Source organism: Lineus longissimus, chromosome 1 (assembly GCF_910592395.1).
Source record: "Lineus longissimus chromosome 1, tnLinLong1.2, whole genome shotgun sequence".
Taxonomy (NCBI): domain Eukaryota; kingdom Metazoa; phylum Nemertea; class Pilidiophora; order Heteronemertea; family Lineidae; genus Lineus; species Lineus longissimus.
In genome coordinates this window covers 5,371,149-5,384,748 of record NC_088308.1, presented here as the reverse complement: position 1 = coordinate 5,384,748, position 13,600 = coordinate 5,371,149, and the positions used below count along the sequence as shown (strand labels likewise).

The 13,600-nt window shown below is 39.6% G+C and overlaps 3 protein-coding genes across 8 annotated transcripts in view; all 3 read right to left on the bottom strand.

Annotated features, from left to right (window-relative positions):
* Positions 1-44: 44 nt before the first annotated feature.
* Positions 45-6,712, bottom strand: LOC135498307 (DNA-directed RNA polymerase III subunit RPC5-like). Of its 3 annotated transcripts, none has more exons than XM_064788579.1 (16): positions 6,677-6,712; positions 6,275-6,325; positions 6,012-6,089; positions 5,551-5,666; positions 5,119-5,312; positions 4,681-4,841; positions 4,314-4,438; positions 3,980-4,071; positions 3,604-3,806; positions 3,373-3,432; positions 3,017-3,120; positions 2,647-2,750; positions 1,792-2,201; positions 1,257-1,322; positions 700-825; positions 45-584 (listed from the first exon to the last, which is right to left on the bottom strand). In XM_064788579.1, exons 1-16 carry the CDS (start codon positions 6,707-6,709, stop codon positions 525-527), a joined length of 1,983 nt encoding a protein of 660 aa, XP_064644649.1. In that variant the 5' UTR covers positions 6,710-6,712; the 3' UTR covers positions 45-524. The 3 variants fall into 3 exon arrangements, with proteins under 3 accessions (XP_064644649.1, XP_064644642.1, XP_064644634.1); XM_064788572.1 differs by lacking the exon at positions 6,677-6,712 and adding an exon at positions 6,510-6,587; XM_064788564.1 differs by lacking the exon at positions 6,677-6,712 and adding an exon at positions 6,498-6,562.
* Positions 6,713-7,426: 714 nt separating this feature from the next.
* LOC135498297 (rRNA methyltransferase 2, mitochondrial-like) lies at positions 7,427-8,735 on the bottom strand. Its single transcript, XM_064788555.1, has 2 exons — positions 8,336-8,735; positions 7,427-7,976 (listed from the first exon to the last, which is right to left on the bottom strand). The coding sequence occupies exons 1-2, from the start codon at positions 8,712-8,714 to the stop codon at positions 7,534-7,536; spliced, it is 822 nt and encodes a 273-aa protein (XP_064644625.1). The 5' UTR covers positions 8,715-8,735; the 3' UTR covers positions 7,427-7,533.
* A 53-nt stretch (positions 8,736-8,788) lies between these two features.
* Positions 8,789-13,600, bottom strand: part of LOC135486323 (ras-related protein Rab-37-like) — a 59,101-nt gene continuing 54,289 nt past the window's right edge. For all 4 annotated transcript variants that reach the window (XM_064769047.1, XM_064769056.1, XM_064769031.1 and 1 more), the window contains exon 8: positions 8,789-13,161. In XM_064769047.1, the coding sequence (XP_064625117.1) occupies positions 13,053-13,161 (109 nt within the window). In that variant the 3' untranslated portion in view covers positions 8,789-13,052. The remainder of the gene's footprint in view (positions 13,162-13,600) is intronic.

The following is a 13,600-nucleotide window of genomic DNA, read 5'->3' as shown; positions in this document are numbered from 1 at the left end:
ATGTTGAAGTAAATAAATATATTATGAATTTGAAACGAAAGTTTATTTATTGTATAAAACAAACGTACATGTACTTCACCGAGTACAAACCGCTCTATTTCTACCCTTATCCTCGATTAAGATTCTCACAGGAGGAGCTAGGAGGGGTGTGGAGGAAACCAAATAATAATGTTTCTTTTGGCCGCTTAACTTTTGCTACGGTCCTTGAGATAACTCAACATTTAAATGAAAAAACAACAACATTTAAAGATTTGCCATGATTTTTCTGTGGTTGTTACAGCACGGGGGCATACAGACATCAGTACAGTCAAGCTGATCAACAAACAATTTAAATTTCTTTTTTCCAGCTTTGAAATCAGCCAGGTGCAACACCATGCTGCCCAGTAGGGAAGTATCCATTTGGTACGTACGTATCAAGGGGAAGGGGGCTTATACCAAAGGGAAGGCGTATGGGCTGCGTACAGGGAGGGGTCAAACTGAAAGCACACGTTGGCATGTTAAGTCCCATCTTGACTTGGTGTGTGCTAAGATTCTGTTGATGTTCCTTTGAGGTACCAAAGTGATCCTTTAGATATACAGTAGTCCTGAAAGACAGAGAACAATTTTATGATGAAATCACAGATACTCCACAGTCCCAATAGCATTTTTCAAAGTTTACAAATTTGAACTGATCAACTCTGTATTTTACTTGCTGCTCACCTTCAATAATTTCTTGATATCATTATCAGAGGCATTCATAGACAATTCTGACTCAATACGACTCTTGAGCACACTGCTACGGATCTTAAAACTGTCTTTAAACATATCCAACATTATGGCACGGATCTGAAAGAGAAACAATGCTTTGGTAAGGATAGTACCAGAGCTAATCAAAAATGGATCAAGTCAATAATGGCTTCAGCCATCATTGGCAAGTTGCATAGTGATTAGAGAGCTGGGCTCATGATCAGGAGGATGTGGGCAAGACTCTCGGAAGGGTCACTGCAATTTCATCGTTCTGTCCTTCAGCCAATTTCCTTCTCTCCATTCGAGTTAAAGTGGATCCCAGGCTGGCCTGGGAAGTAACCCGAGACTGACCCATGGACCAGGATCCAATCAAGGGGAAGTTATTATCAAGTCACACAATGCTACAGTATGAGCCATTTGGTCGATATTCCTTTTTTACAATATGGGCTTTACATTGGTCATGAGTCAAGTTGATTTCAATATGCTGAACACTTCTCTTCTCTTTGAAATGATTTATTGTTGATACAAACCTGGTCTAACTTGTCTCCAGTTTTAGCCAGGGCAAACATTGGTTCTTCCTTGGAGTTGGGCGGCCACTGGAAGAGTGTGAAATAATTGTTACAGAAGGAATTGTGGAAATGCCAGATCTTGAAGTCTAAGCACCATGATTGAGCAGAAAAAATATCAGGAAATTATGTACATGTAGTGTCACTGTGCAATAAACCATAATGAAATTAGATGTTTATCTTTCTTGGCAGAGTGCAACAGCATCCAACTGGTGATTCAAAGGTTGTTGGGTCACAGGCTGGGCCAGTGCCACATGGCCCGAAAAAAGGTCAAGTGTGGCGCAGTAAGTGTGCTCCACGGTTTCTGCAGAAAGGTTTCTGACTAAGGCTGGGGAATAGATGTGAGGCAAGTGAGACAGTACACATGTGCAATTGTAAAGTATCATACAGGAATTTGCATTTCATCTTTCATTTCCATTTCAAGACTTGGGATTCTTCGTCCAAAGACCTGTTCGTTTGGACAACCACTTCTGGCCTATTCTACTTAAAGACTAATTACCTGATTCTGTAATTTGACTCCTCCTACTTCTACTATAGATTGTTCCAATAGTTTATCAGGCACACCACCAGCAAGTACATGGCCCGGCGGACACTGTGCTAACTTTATAGAAAACAAGCGTTTAACGTCTGTCAGAGTCATCACATATCGACTATACAACTTCTCTTGTATAAAATTAAGTAACTCTGTTTTTAACTCAACAGAAGGCATAACTTCATTGTCAGTTTCCATGGGAACGGCACTATTTTCACCATTAACATGATTGGTTATAGAGTCTGTATGATCAATGTCCATTTTGGAAGAATTATCCACATCTGTATCACTTTCGGATATCGAGTGATTTTCGGAACGAGATTTTGAACGAGAGCTGCTTCGTCTCCTTCGTGGACTGGCCGGCACTGGGTGATCAGCTGAAATGTTAGAACAAGATTATTTTTTTTCGATGGCATGAAAAGGCTAGGTTATGTTCAAGTCATCTACTTGAAGCGTCTCAGCCAAGGCTGAAAGACGAATCAACCTTGTCGCCATGTCTTTAAATCAGACACTGTGAGAAGAAACTGGTTGTGATATCCTATAGTTTTAAGACATCTATCTCTGGACTGAGAGTTGGGTTGTTCAAGATCAGTTGATAGCTCGTTCTGATACGGCCAGTTGGTTATCAATCTGCAACTTAAATAATGCTATATGTATAAACAGCCTGCCTGCAAGGCAAAAGGGATAAGAATCTGGCTGGTCTTTGAGTAGGTGAGATACTACACTAAACAAACTTGGCTCTTACCACACAGTGCACCGATCTGGTTGGTTCTTTCAGTAAAGGCAACACTTTAACTAAACAAACATAGAAGTGATGCATACCTTTGACTTTCTTCTCCATTTCTTTGGTGATCTTCAAGACTTTCGTAAGCTGTTGGTACTTGGCGTCCCAGAGCATCTGTTGCCTCTGAACAATATCAGGGTGCCTGAAATCATAACACAGGTTTACATTGTTAGGGTAATCTTATGTTTTATTGGCCAGGTTTAAAGATAATTCAGAGAACTTCTCTCATTTCTCTCTTGAGGTTTATTCTGTTGAATTTCCTTTGAGGAATGAGTGTGGATCAAACTTTTTTCATGTCACAGCTTGGTAGAAAACCAATGCTCAAGACTACAAGCTCTCGTCATATCAAATCAAGTGTGTTCTTTTTGAGTGTGGTTCCTCTTGAGGAGGAATTAAAATGCAACTCACCTATCAACAAATTCCTTGTCATAACCCATGAGGAACTCCCAGCCGAGGTTGATCTTGATACGAGACATCTGATCAAGGAGGTCCTTCACATCTTCTGCCGGTAACTAGACCAGGAAAGAAAACAGATGTAACTCAGGCGACCTCGGTTAAAGGAGGCAATGCTTGACCAACACTTAAAACAGTAAATGGGTTCCTCCTCGATATTTGATAAAGAAACTCATGCCTTCTGGCATTACTCCTGCTTGTCCTACATTAACTTTTCTGGACATCAGACCTTTTTGAAGACACAAAAAGACCATTTTTAGGAGTGAAATGTTAATTTTCTAAAATTCAAGTAATGATTGAAAACAACCTACCTTAATGACAGACGATATATCTTTTCTCATAACAACGCGATTCTGGGTGAAACGCCACATCTGTAAAAAAAAACTGTGACAGTAAGTTATCTGAATCAAAAAGACTTCTATCAGTAAACCTAACATCAGCTAAAGAGTAGGATCAATTCTCATCTTTGTGTCCGATTTGGAGAAGTACATTCCCATTGCTGAACATGTACAGTGCTAGTGGATTACTGAGTGACAACTTACCACATAATCTCGACCACGACATAGCACCTCAGCAGGTATACCACTATGAGGACTGCACGTATCCTTAGGATACAAGATCTCACTCTTAACGACCCAACAACCCTGGACTAGCATGGCCACCTGCTGTAGAGATCGTAGACAAGATACTGGGTCAGTTTCTCGTGGCAGTAATGCCATCAACTGACTGAATTTGATCACTTTAGCTGAAAAAAACAAAACTATGATTATGATTACAACAACAATTCGGCTTTTATGTAAAATTGTTCTTTTTTCTACACTGCAGTCACTAGTAGGCAATACATTTGTCATAACGTTAAATCAGTACATCTACAAGTACCACTCCACTCCCTCGCTTCCATGATTTTTTTTAACATACCATTGGTGAGCAATGCTCTTATTTGGTCACCAAGAGTCATTGTCTTCAGCTGTGTCATAGATAATACATTGGTTGGCATCGCTGGCTTCTCCCTTGAAAAGAAAGAAATTTACCGGATATTTTGTATGATAGACTTTGTACTTACTTGGACAAACTTTGTTTTCAACAGGAGTAAACTGTTCTATACACGGGAAACCATAAATATACATGTATAAGAACACCAAAATGCGGATGCACCCAAATGAGAGCCTAACAGTACAATAAAATGACGTGAATACATGGTCAGACCTTAACAAATGGTTCATCCTAGGAATTCCTAAACAAGGCGACTTACAACTCTTTGTCCGACTCCGGTGGGATGAGATCTTTGAGATAGTCCTGAGGTTCTTTGTGAAATTCGAAAACTTCCCGACTTCTGTTGGAAAACAACTGGTCCATATCTGTCATTGACTTTTCTGACTGCAGAAGAGAAATAAGACCGGTTAAAAACCGGAGAGTGGGTTGTTCATTCCTGTTAGAATTTGATGGGGTGTGCGCTTAGTAGCTGCTCCTTAACATCCCCCAAAACATGAGAAGTTTGCGACAGAATCCTTCTCCTGCTTGAAGATATTTATTTTGCTAATAACCCCAAATGGTGCCCAAACGTAGTGGCAAAACCCCCCCTCAATGTTGTAAATTTAGAAAAAGAGATTCTGACTTACATCAGCCGAGTTGAAATTGCACTTGACCCAATGCTCTTCCTCTTGTGTCTTGTGGAGATATTGATAAGACGCAAGTCGCCTGGCTTTAGCCTCCTCGGATTCTGGTCGGCCAAACTTCACCTGGACTGGTTTGGCCACCTCTTCTTCTTCATCATCATCACCTGCATTAAGGCATGAGAATGATAAACTCCCAATTTCTCTAAAATTAGTACCAAATATTCCTACTTCTCTGACCACGTCAGTGTTTCTTAGACCCTTAGCGTGGCCAGAGAGTTTGTCAAGAGATTCAGAAGTTTTGGGTTGACAGAGGCACACAAAATATTCTCCTGGTATACAAACTTGAACAATGCCACATTCCTTGTATGGGGTCTTTTGGCCTCTCATAGCATAGCATTTAAAAACTAGCAACATTAGGACCAGCTGCCTGTGCAATCTTACCAGCATCCCCTGCTCCCCCAGCACCCTCCTGCCGGGTGTCTGCCTGATCCAGATAACCAAAACTAGGCTTCAGCTGCATGACTCCATGCAATGGTGTAAGATGCAACTCCCCTTCCTTGACCATTCCAACTGCATATCTCGACATGTCAACAACATTAGCACTGGACGAGAGCATATACTTGTCCATAACATCACTGCAATGAAAATAGTGGGAAAAGTTGGGAAAGAGCAAGTTGCAGCATGTGTAGGTTTCAGTCAAGCATTCAAATACCTAGACACAACACTTCTAGGCAAGCAACTTTGTTCAGAGGGACTTAAAAAAGAGTTAAGGAAAAATCGCTTATTCCCACCATGGGTCAAGTCACCAGCAAAGCTTAAAGATTCATATCATCATAGACCAAAGTATCAAAGTCTTCTTTGAGACCTACTTACCTTGAATAAAACGAGCCTTCCCCGGGGTCATTTCCATCCACGTTAAGTGCCAACTGTTCTCCTTTACTGCGACAGTAACTATTGGCTCCTGTATTGACAGACAACTCAAGTTCAACCTGGAAATAGCAAATTACATAAAATAAGATGAATGCAGCATGCCTTAGAATTCAAGCACGGCAGCAATGGTCGATACAACGGCAATCAATTGAAAACACTAGTTGTTTGGGGATGGTAAAAACTGGAATCATGTCCATTTCCTGGACACAAGATGTGTTTTTTGAAATGTACACAGGTCTGTCTGCATCACCCAAGCAATGAATTTTGCCATGAGCTAGTTTTTGAGATAACTGGATTTGTCCTACATGTACCTCATATTTGTACACTTTCTCACTCATGCCAAACTCACTTGAAGCATTGAGCTAAGCCTTATAAAGATAAACGACAGAACCAGGAGGGCTTACCCTTTGCTGCTTCGGCTTCATACGAGCAGATAGATGTGGAACGTCATCATATGGCAAGGTGGCTGGGCGCACAGGATACTGAAATAAAAAGAATAGTACCTATTCCAGCAACTAAAAGACTAGACTTCTAAGAATCCCAATGAAATTTCCCCTACAACAACAAGTAACTTCCAGATTTGCCCTGCAGCAAAATGCTCCAGGCTTTCACAACTAAGGCAGCTCCAGTATTGTTCGCAGTGAGTGATCATCAGCTCTAGACTAACCTGGAATAGGTAGAGATTCTCCGCCAAGGTTTTCGACAAGAAGACATCAAGCTGAAATAATAAAAGATCTGCTCTTAAAATAGTAAACATTGCCACATATGGCAGCATAGCAATAGCAATGGCGGACATTGCATCGATGTGATGTAGGAAACATCAAAGTCAGGAGCCACGAAGAACATTGACATGAATTGGGGGGACACTCTTTCCAGGGGACATATTTCACCGTTACACCAACCATCCAACACTACAGGCGCCACTAATCACGCCATATTTCTTTGCCCTCCTTGCATCCAGGTTCTTGGCAGTGGAACCTTTCGATGAAATAACTTATTGGCCACACTTCTACTAAGCTTGGAAGGAATTCGACCATCAATAAGTGAGAAATAAGCCAAAATAACGTGCCTCTTCCACAACTGGATCATCTTCGTCCGCCATGCTGCTGGGTTGGTCGAATATGTGGAATTTCTTTCTAACCGGGCAGAAGGCACTCGGATTTGTAAAGGGGGGCATCTCAGTCTCACGAATCGTTGCAATGGTCTTTCACCGACACTGACAATGCATGCGTCAAATATGTTGTTGTTGGGTCAGTCTTTCTTTTACATCCAGGATGGACTTTTGAGGCCCCTTATTCTTCTTTAGCGCCGCCATTCGGCTATGATGTTTTATTCTTAGGGGCACGCAACATGGCGACTATCATTAGTGGCCTTAGAAATACCAATGGTACAGTTTTTTTTCAACTTAAAACTTTTGATTTCCAAAAGGTGGCAGTATTAGGTAGCAGTCCAATACAATACAGATGAAATTGATATTGGCTAGAAATCTATCATCCATTGGACTGCTAACAATATAGTGCCTCATTGATAGGCCTGATGTGACAGAATATGTACCACGAGATGGGAGCAGGGACCCGTCTAATGGGTTTTGCAAAGTCACAACCTCCCTGGTAAAGATGGGTCTCTGGAGACAGGGATGTTGTCCAACAAGAGTAATGGCTATGAATAAAAAATTCTTTACTGGCCCTTTTGACTGTCTCATCTATGAACAGTTCACAGCATTCCCACTATTGCTACTTCTCCAAAAAGACAACAAGAACAGCATGCTTAATTTCATATCTTTTATTCAGCACCAAAGAAATCCTTCTTGTGGTGACATCCTTTTAACCACCAGAAATCATTCCTGGCAGTCCAATTAAACACACTAAAGACTTGTACAAATTTTAATCCCGCCCCTGGTTGAATAAGGGGTGGCCAATAAAAAAATCAGGTTTTATCTGGTAATCCTTTGTAACCTCTTGACAATAAATAACCTTCTGCTGAGTCCATTCTGGAAGCCAGAGGCTTCACGAACTTGACAGATTTAAAAAACTGTTGAATCTCTTGCATAAAATCTTTTTCCAGTCCACCTTTCCATATTTTGCACAAAAACGTACCGTCAGGTCGTAACACTGCCCGAGAGAATCTCAAAGCGGATTTACACAGATCAATAATGTTTTCATGGTCCATTGCTTTATGCCCGGTAGCATTAGGGGCCATATCACTCAATACTGCATCAACTTTTCTCCCCTGTAAATACTGCAGGATAGTCTTTTGAGTCTCTGGTAAGGTGAAATCGGAATTGGCAAAGGCTTTAGCTTCGTCAACTGGAGGAAATCCTATAATATCAACACCAATTACTCTTGCAATTGAATGTGTAGGTTGTGGACCTGAAAATAAATAAAGGGGTTGAATAAAAGCGATGGAAAACAATCTGTGGACAAGATATGTACGCCTCTGTTCTATCCCATGACATGTGTAGAGCATCCTTGTACCAAAAAATTCACAACAGGTTGTTTTTTCGGTCAACAATGCATGACTCTATTAGTATTAGTGTTATGTTACTCAGATACCCAACTCCAGTCATATTTCTACAAGTTCAAGTGGAGGGCGGGAGGTACATTAATACCAGTATAAGGGGATGTGTAAGCGGATGCAAAGCCTCGGGGAGGATACAGGTATCCTATAGGTGTTGAATGCATATCTGGAGTGGATGGGTCCATTTAATTTATATCATATTCATGCAAACCTCCAGTTGAGACATCCCTTGTTCTCTCCACAGCAACTTGCATCCATGATCCAGGCGCTGCACCGCAGTCAATCACGTAGCCACCTGGCCTTAGAATCCTGTACCTGTCATCAATTTCGATCAGCTTGAATGCACTTCTACATCTGTAGTTTTTGAGACGTGCCCTCTTGACGTAAGGATCGTCCATATGACGTTTCAACCATAGCTGAGAGCTTAATTTACGCCCTTTCATTCCCTTTTGACCATCCTGCTCAAAAGTAGAAGTACAATGCAGGTTACAGTAGCAAACATATTTCATTAGATTGTCTGAATTTTTGTGGAAAAGACGGAAAACCTGCATGAAAATAGACACAGCATTTCTGTTTACGGTCGCTGCCATCTTGGTTTTATCTGAAAAGTGGAATGAAGGCGGGGGGGGGGGGGGGGTCTCAGTGATTAACACAAATCTGTAACTTTACTTTGGCATTACAATTTTATTTATGTTTTATCTTAATTTGTACATCCATTCTTGTTACAAGTCAGTAATTTTCTCTCACATCGAGGTAATAACCTCTGTTATTAGATGGCTACAAGGGCATTCACACACCTTAAACAAATACCAGGGGGTCACCTCATAAACGAAGAAATGTCTGCATGTGGGTCTACAAATAATAGTTCCTCTTCTGTTTAGTAGGTGGCTCCCCTGGCAATTAAAGGAGGGCACTGACACTTTCCCATTTACAATGTAACAAAGAGGGGACAAAGAAAGAGAACTGAAACCAAATTCAGAAATTGTACCCGAATAGACTCTTTGCCTTATTTTGACTGAACCTATAGGCCTCTTCGCAGCAGATACTGCTAATTCACGACACTGTGAGCCCAAAGTGTTTTCTGAAGGTTATACCGGTCATATCAGCTCTAAAAGCCTCTATCAATAGTCCATTTCACAAAAACTGGCAATCAAATTTTTGATGATTTCACACAAAAAATGCAGCAGTTGAACAAAATGGTACATTTCATCTGAAACTGCAAAGTCTGACCCGTATCTAACAATAATTTGCTAGAATTGAACAATATCACCAAGAATAAGCCATTTCATTCAATCAAACAAGTTTAATTGGAATTCCGAATATTCCAGAAATTTTAGCCTTTTTAGGATGCAGTGTTACTTTTTTGTGAAAAGGACTATAAACTCATTATTCCAAGTACCGTATACAATATACCGCCGAACAACAAAAACATATCTACAATGAACTATTTTGAGTACCAGTATATTACAATTATATAACTATGTACAAAATTTCTACATTTTAAAGTCTAACTTCTACATCTTGGCTACTATAATCGATTTTTTCATCATCATACACCTATCACTTTATAAATCAATTCACGAGGAGGAATCACAGAATATTTGCTCAAATCAAAAAATACGGCAAATTATTCAGAATTAGGGCAATCAAACATGAATTGGGAAACAACGTGGACCATTCAATGCTTCTGCTGACCAAGTGTTGGATGGCGTATTGGATATCTCGTGACAGATTTCATGTCTAATCAAGTTCATAGTGTAATGAATCAGCTGTTCTATATGTCCCCGTATAAGTAAGCTGTATCAATATTATTTTCCCCTCACACTGCAATGTACTATAAACTACATCAGTGAGTCAAGTACCCTTTCAGGGTCTGTATGGAGTTTGTAACAACACTGCCAACAGATTTGCCTCTCAACAGTTTAACCTTGTAAGTGTCCGGCACAAACAAAATAATGCATGAAAACACATGCAACTTTTAGCAACAAAAACTATGCTGTAGAGCCCTGAAGAGGCATGTGACTCACTGCCCTTCCTAGGGGATTCAATTGGGCACTACACCATTGGAATACACAGCACTATAATGAGGTACTCAGAATAAATCACATAATATCTGAAGCTTTCTTCATCCTTACTCACCGATTTATTTTGGCCAAAACATAACAAAGGGCCATCAAAAGATGCAACCACACATATCTTTAATTCTGTAACATATATGTATAACAAAATAAATGGGCAGATCCAGGTTTGAAAAAAGGGCACCTGGTGCAACAAAGCAATAATTACAATCAATTTCAAAGACATTTTTCAAACTTGGGAAGTTAATTTAAGCCTGTTAAATAGATCTTTTTTCGGTGGAATCCTTCGTCAAGCACCTACATTTACTAGGGGATAAGGTACACACGATAGCTCCATATGCAATTTATCCTGATTTGTACACAAACACTTGTATGATTTAACAAAATATATACATATATAATCAATGTTGCACTTGAATATCAAAGGCAATTCATTTGCAAAGTAGAAGGCATACTCATCCAATAAAATTAAGTAAATCACTACAAATACATATCTTTTGATCGAAAAAACGCTAAATTGGTTTGAAAACACATTTTTCTTTAAGGGCGAAGTCCGCAATTATAGCAAGGTGATAAGAAAACAAAGTGGTTATTATCATATTATGATGCCCCAACTCCCATATTTGATCAGGCATAGTGTACCGAGACTTTTTATGCTCTGACATAAGATTTTACTCCAATGAACCAAAAAGATCCCATTGGAAATCATGCGAGAAGACACCAGTTTTAATGCACAAACTGAAAGATGCAGCAGAAAATTGAACTATTGATAGTGGCTTTTGTATTAATAAGCAACTGGTAGGGATTTAAGTACTGGTACCAGAGTGATACCTCCTAAATGTGCAAAATGTGTAATCACCAAGTTTTTGAATTTCTATATCATCTCAATGCTTTAATGCACGGCCCGATCAGGCTATAATTCCTTGGAATAAATTAAGTCAATTTCATTTTCCAAAAATATATATTTCATTCATACACAATTATTTCATGCCTAATGATACAAAGCTAAACATCGGAAACTAAATATAATGTCTACAATTATCACATCTACTCTATTTTTAAGTACACAACCTATGAATCTCAATACTACATGTAATGTACTAGTTTCCATAAGTATAAAATCACAACACCAGATTAAGTGGCCTTGACCAGAAACAAATACAAGCTGGAAACATCCAGCTTTCATTCCCAGAAACTACATTACCTTTGATGCTGTCTGCTGCCAATTCTATGGAATGGGTCTCCATCATATCTATGGTAAATAGACATGACAGGCAGGTCATTTTGGGTAAGAGTGTCATGTCTATCATGGTTGACCAGGTCACAGTCTGGTGAGTATCTCTGGTACTATCCTGTCCCTTGTTACCTACGACTCAGAAACGAATAAAGGAGTTGGATGTTTTTCGCTTGCCATTTGTTTCTGCCTTTACTCACATCACACTGCCATCACATAACATGGGCTATAAAAGTACCCTAAATTTATGTGGTCTTTCACCTTTCACCAGGAGGGCTAAATTGTTGATCAACACATACAAAATTATCTGTATTCCCAAATAACTTGCTATCAATTCCTGAAATTTAACAACTCTGATAGAATCCAAGGCTAGAACGAATAGAAAAATTCAATGATAACATATAATAGCCAAATTTTTTATAGAAACAATGATATGTCAATTATACTCTTTATTAGAGCCAATAAATATCTGTATTTACATGAAACTATAACAAAAAACTACTGTTGTAATCATAGCCCACCCGATATTCCTAAAGACCAACAATTCCAAAGTCCCCATCTTGCTCACACGCAGGAGTGTCATCTAGCCAGCCTCAATTTGGCTTTATCAACCAATAGCTTTCAATGACTTCTGCAAAAAAAGTCATGGCGAGAACAGATGTCAGAGTAAAGTCATTCTCTCTCAGTGAATAACAAATATGATATTCAATTCTTTTTTAAAACAAGTCCTGGTTGAAGAAAAGTATGGATGTGTGCAGATTATTGTACAACTGGTCAATTTGAAAACCCATAATCAGATTTTCTCACCTTAGTCAGTAGAATTGTCCTCGTGACAACAAATGCACTAAAGAAATGCAACGTTTAACACTGAAATCCATGAGGAGACATGCCTTGGACTACAGTCAGAGGAGTTAAACTTTCCTCAACTCGGAACAATCAATCCTGATGGCTTGCTCTGTAATGTCTGATGCCCGATAGTCGGCAAGTAGCAAATAAACACAATACAGTCACTGAATTTTAATTGCTTGACATGTCCTGTGACTGGGGTACCAATCCCCCTAAAGGGACAAATAAAGGTCCAGCACAATGGCAGAGTTCAGTCGATTTTAGGTTGACCATCAATGTCCACACTTACAGCACATATCTCACTTGCATCCTTAGAAGTTTCTCTTCCCTTGAAACTTCAATTGGAAATCCATCAGAGCCATATTGGTTCTACTTGGGGAAGAGCAAAGCGCAGATTCTAAATTTTGTCTAGGGATTAGAAGAAGGATTGCCCTTCAACCTCATTGAGAAAACACCATGCCTACTCCTCAAGGGCTAAACTGGGAGGAATATTACCCGACTCTTAAAAGAAGTTGCCTTGACAGGATTAGTTCCCAGTTTTTCAAGGGAGAATTACAGGCAGGAGCTAGGTAGGCCTGATTAAGTTATCAGACATCAATGAACAGGCATGGTGTTCTCATAGTTTCAAATCACAACATATCTAGGACTGAGCACATCTGTTTTCCTGCGGATAGCACCAACATGGCAACCATGCTGATAGAATGACCAGAAGAAGAACTGAAGAAGTACATTGTAACGTCACCACCGCATGCACTTTGATTGGTATATTGTTAACTACTACAGCAGCCGCCAGCTTTCTTCTCGTCATGCTGGTCAATATAGTCCACAACACTAAACTTGGGATCACTGGGATTTCTTGTCTTTTTCATCTTCAAATCTCTGAAGAAGAAACGTGATCAAATTAGCATAACGATGCACACATCATGATCCTATTTGTGCTTTTTCCTAACACTATGATCTTTCAAAGATTTTTTTAAAGAATTTGTTCAAACTATTGCCCTTTTTTAGTGTATTCAGTCACACAGTGGCAGAAGTAAAACTGGTGACCATCTAGGAAATTTAGTTCCACCAACTGGTGAAGCTGGCAGCACTGTATTAGGGCTACCAATCGACTACCATATGGGACGATTATCAAGGTTTTACAGTCTTTTATAAAAGAACTGTATATTCATAGATACATGGGACAAGTCAATTGATATTAATCTTAAGATTACCATGCTTGTCAATGAAAATTAATCCCAAGATGATAGGACAGACTCCCACCTGAATGTGCTCCGGATATGCCTGCTGGCTAAGTTCCACTTCTGCTACAGTTTAA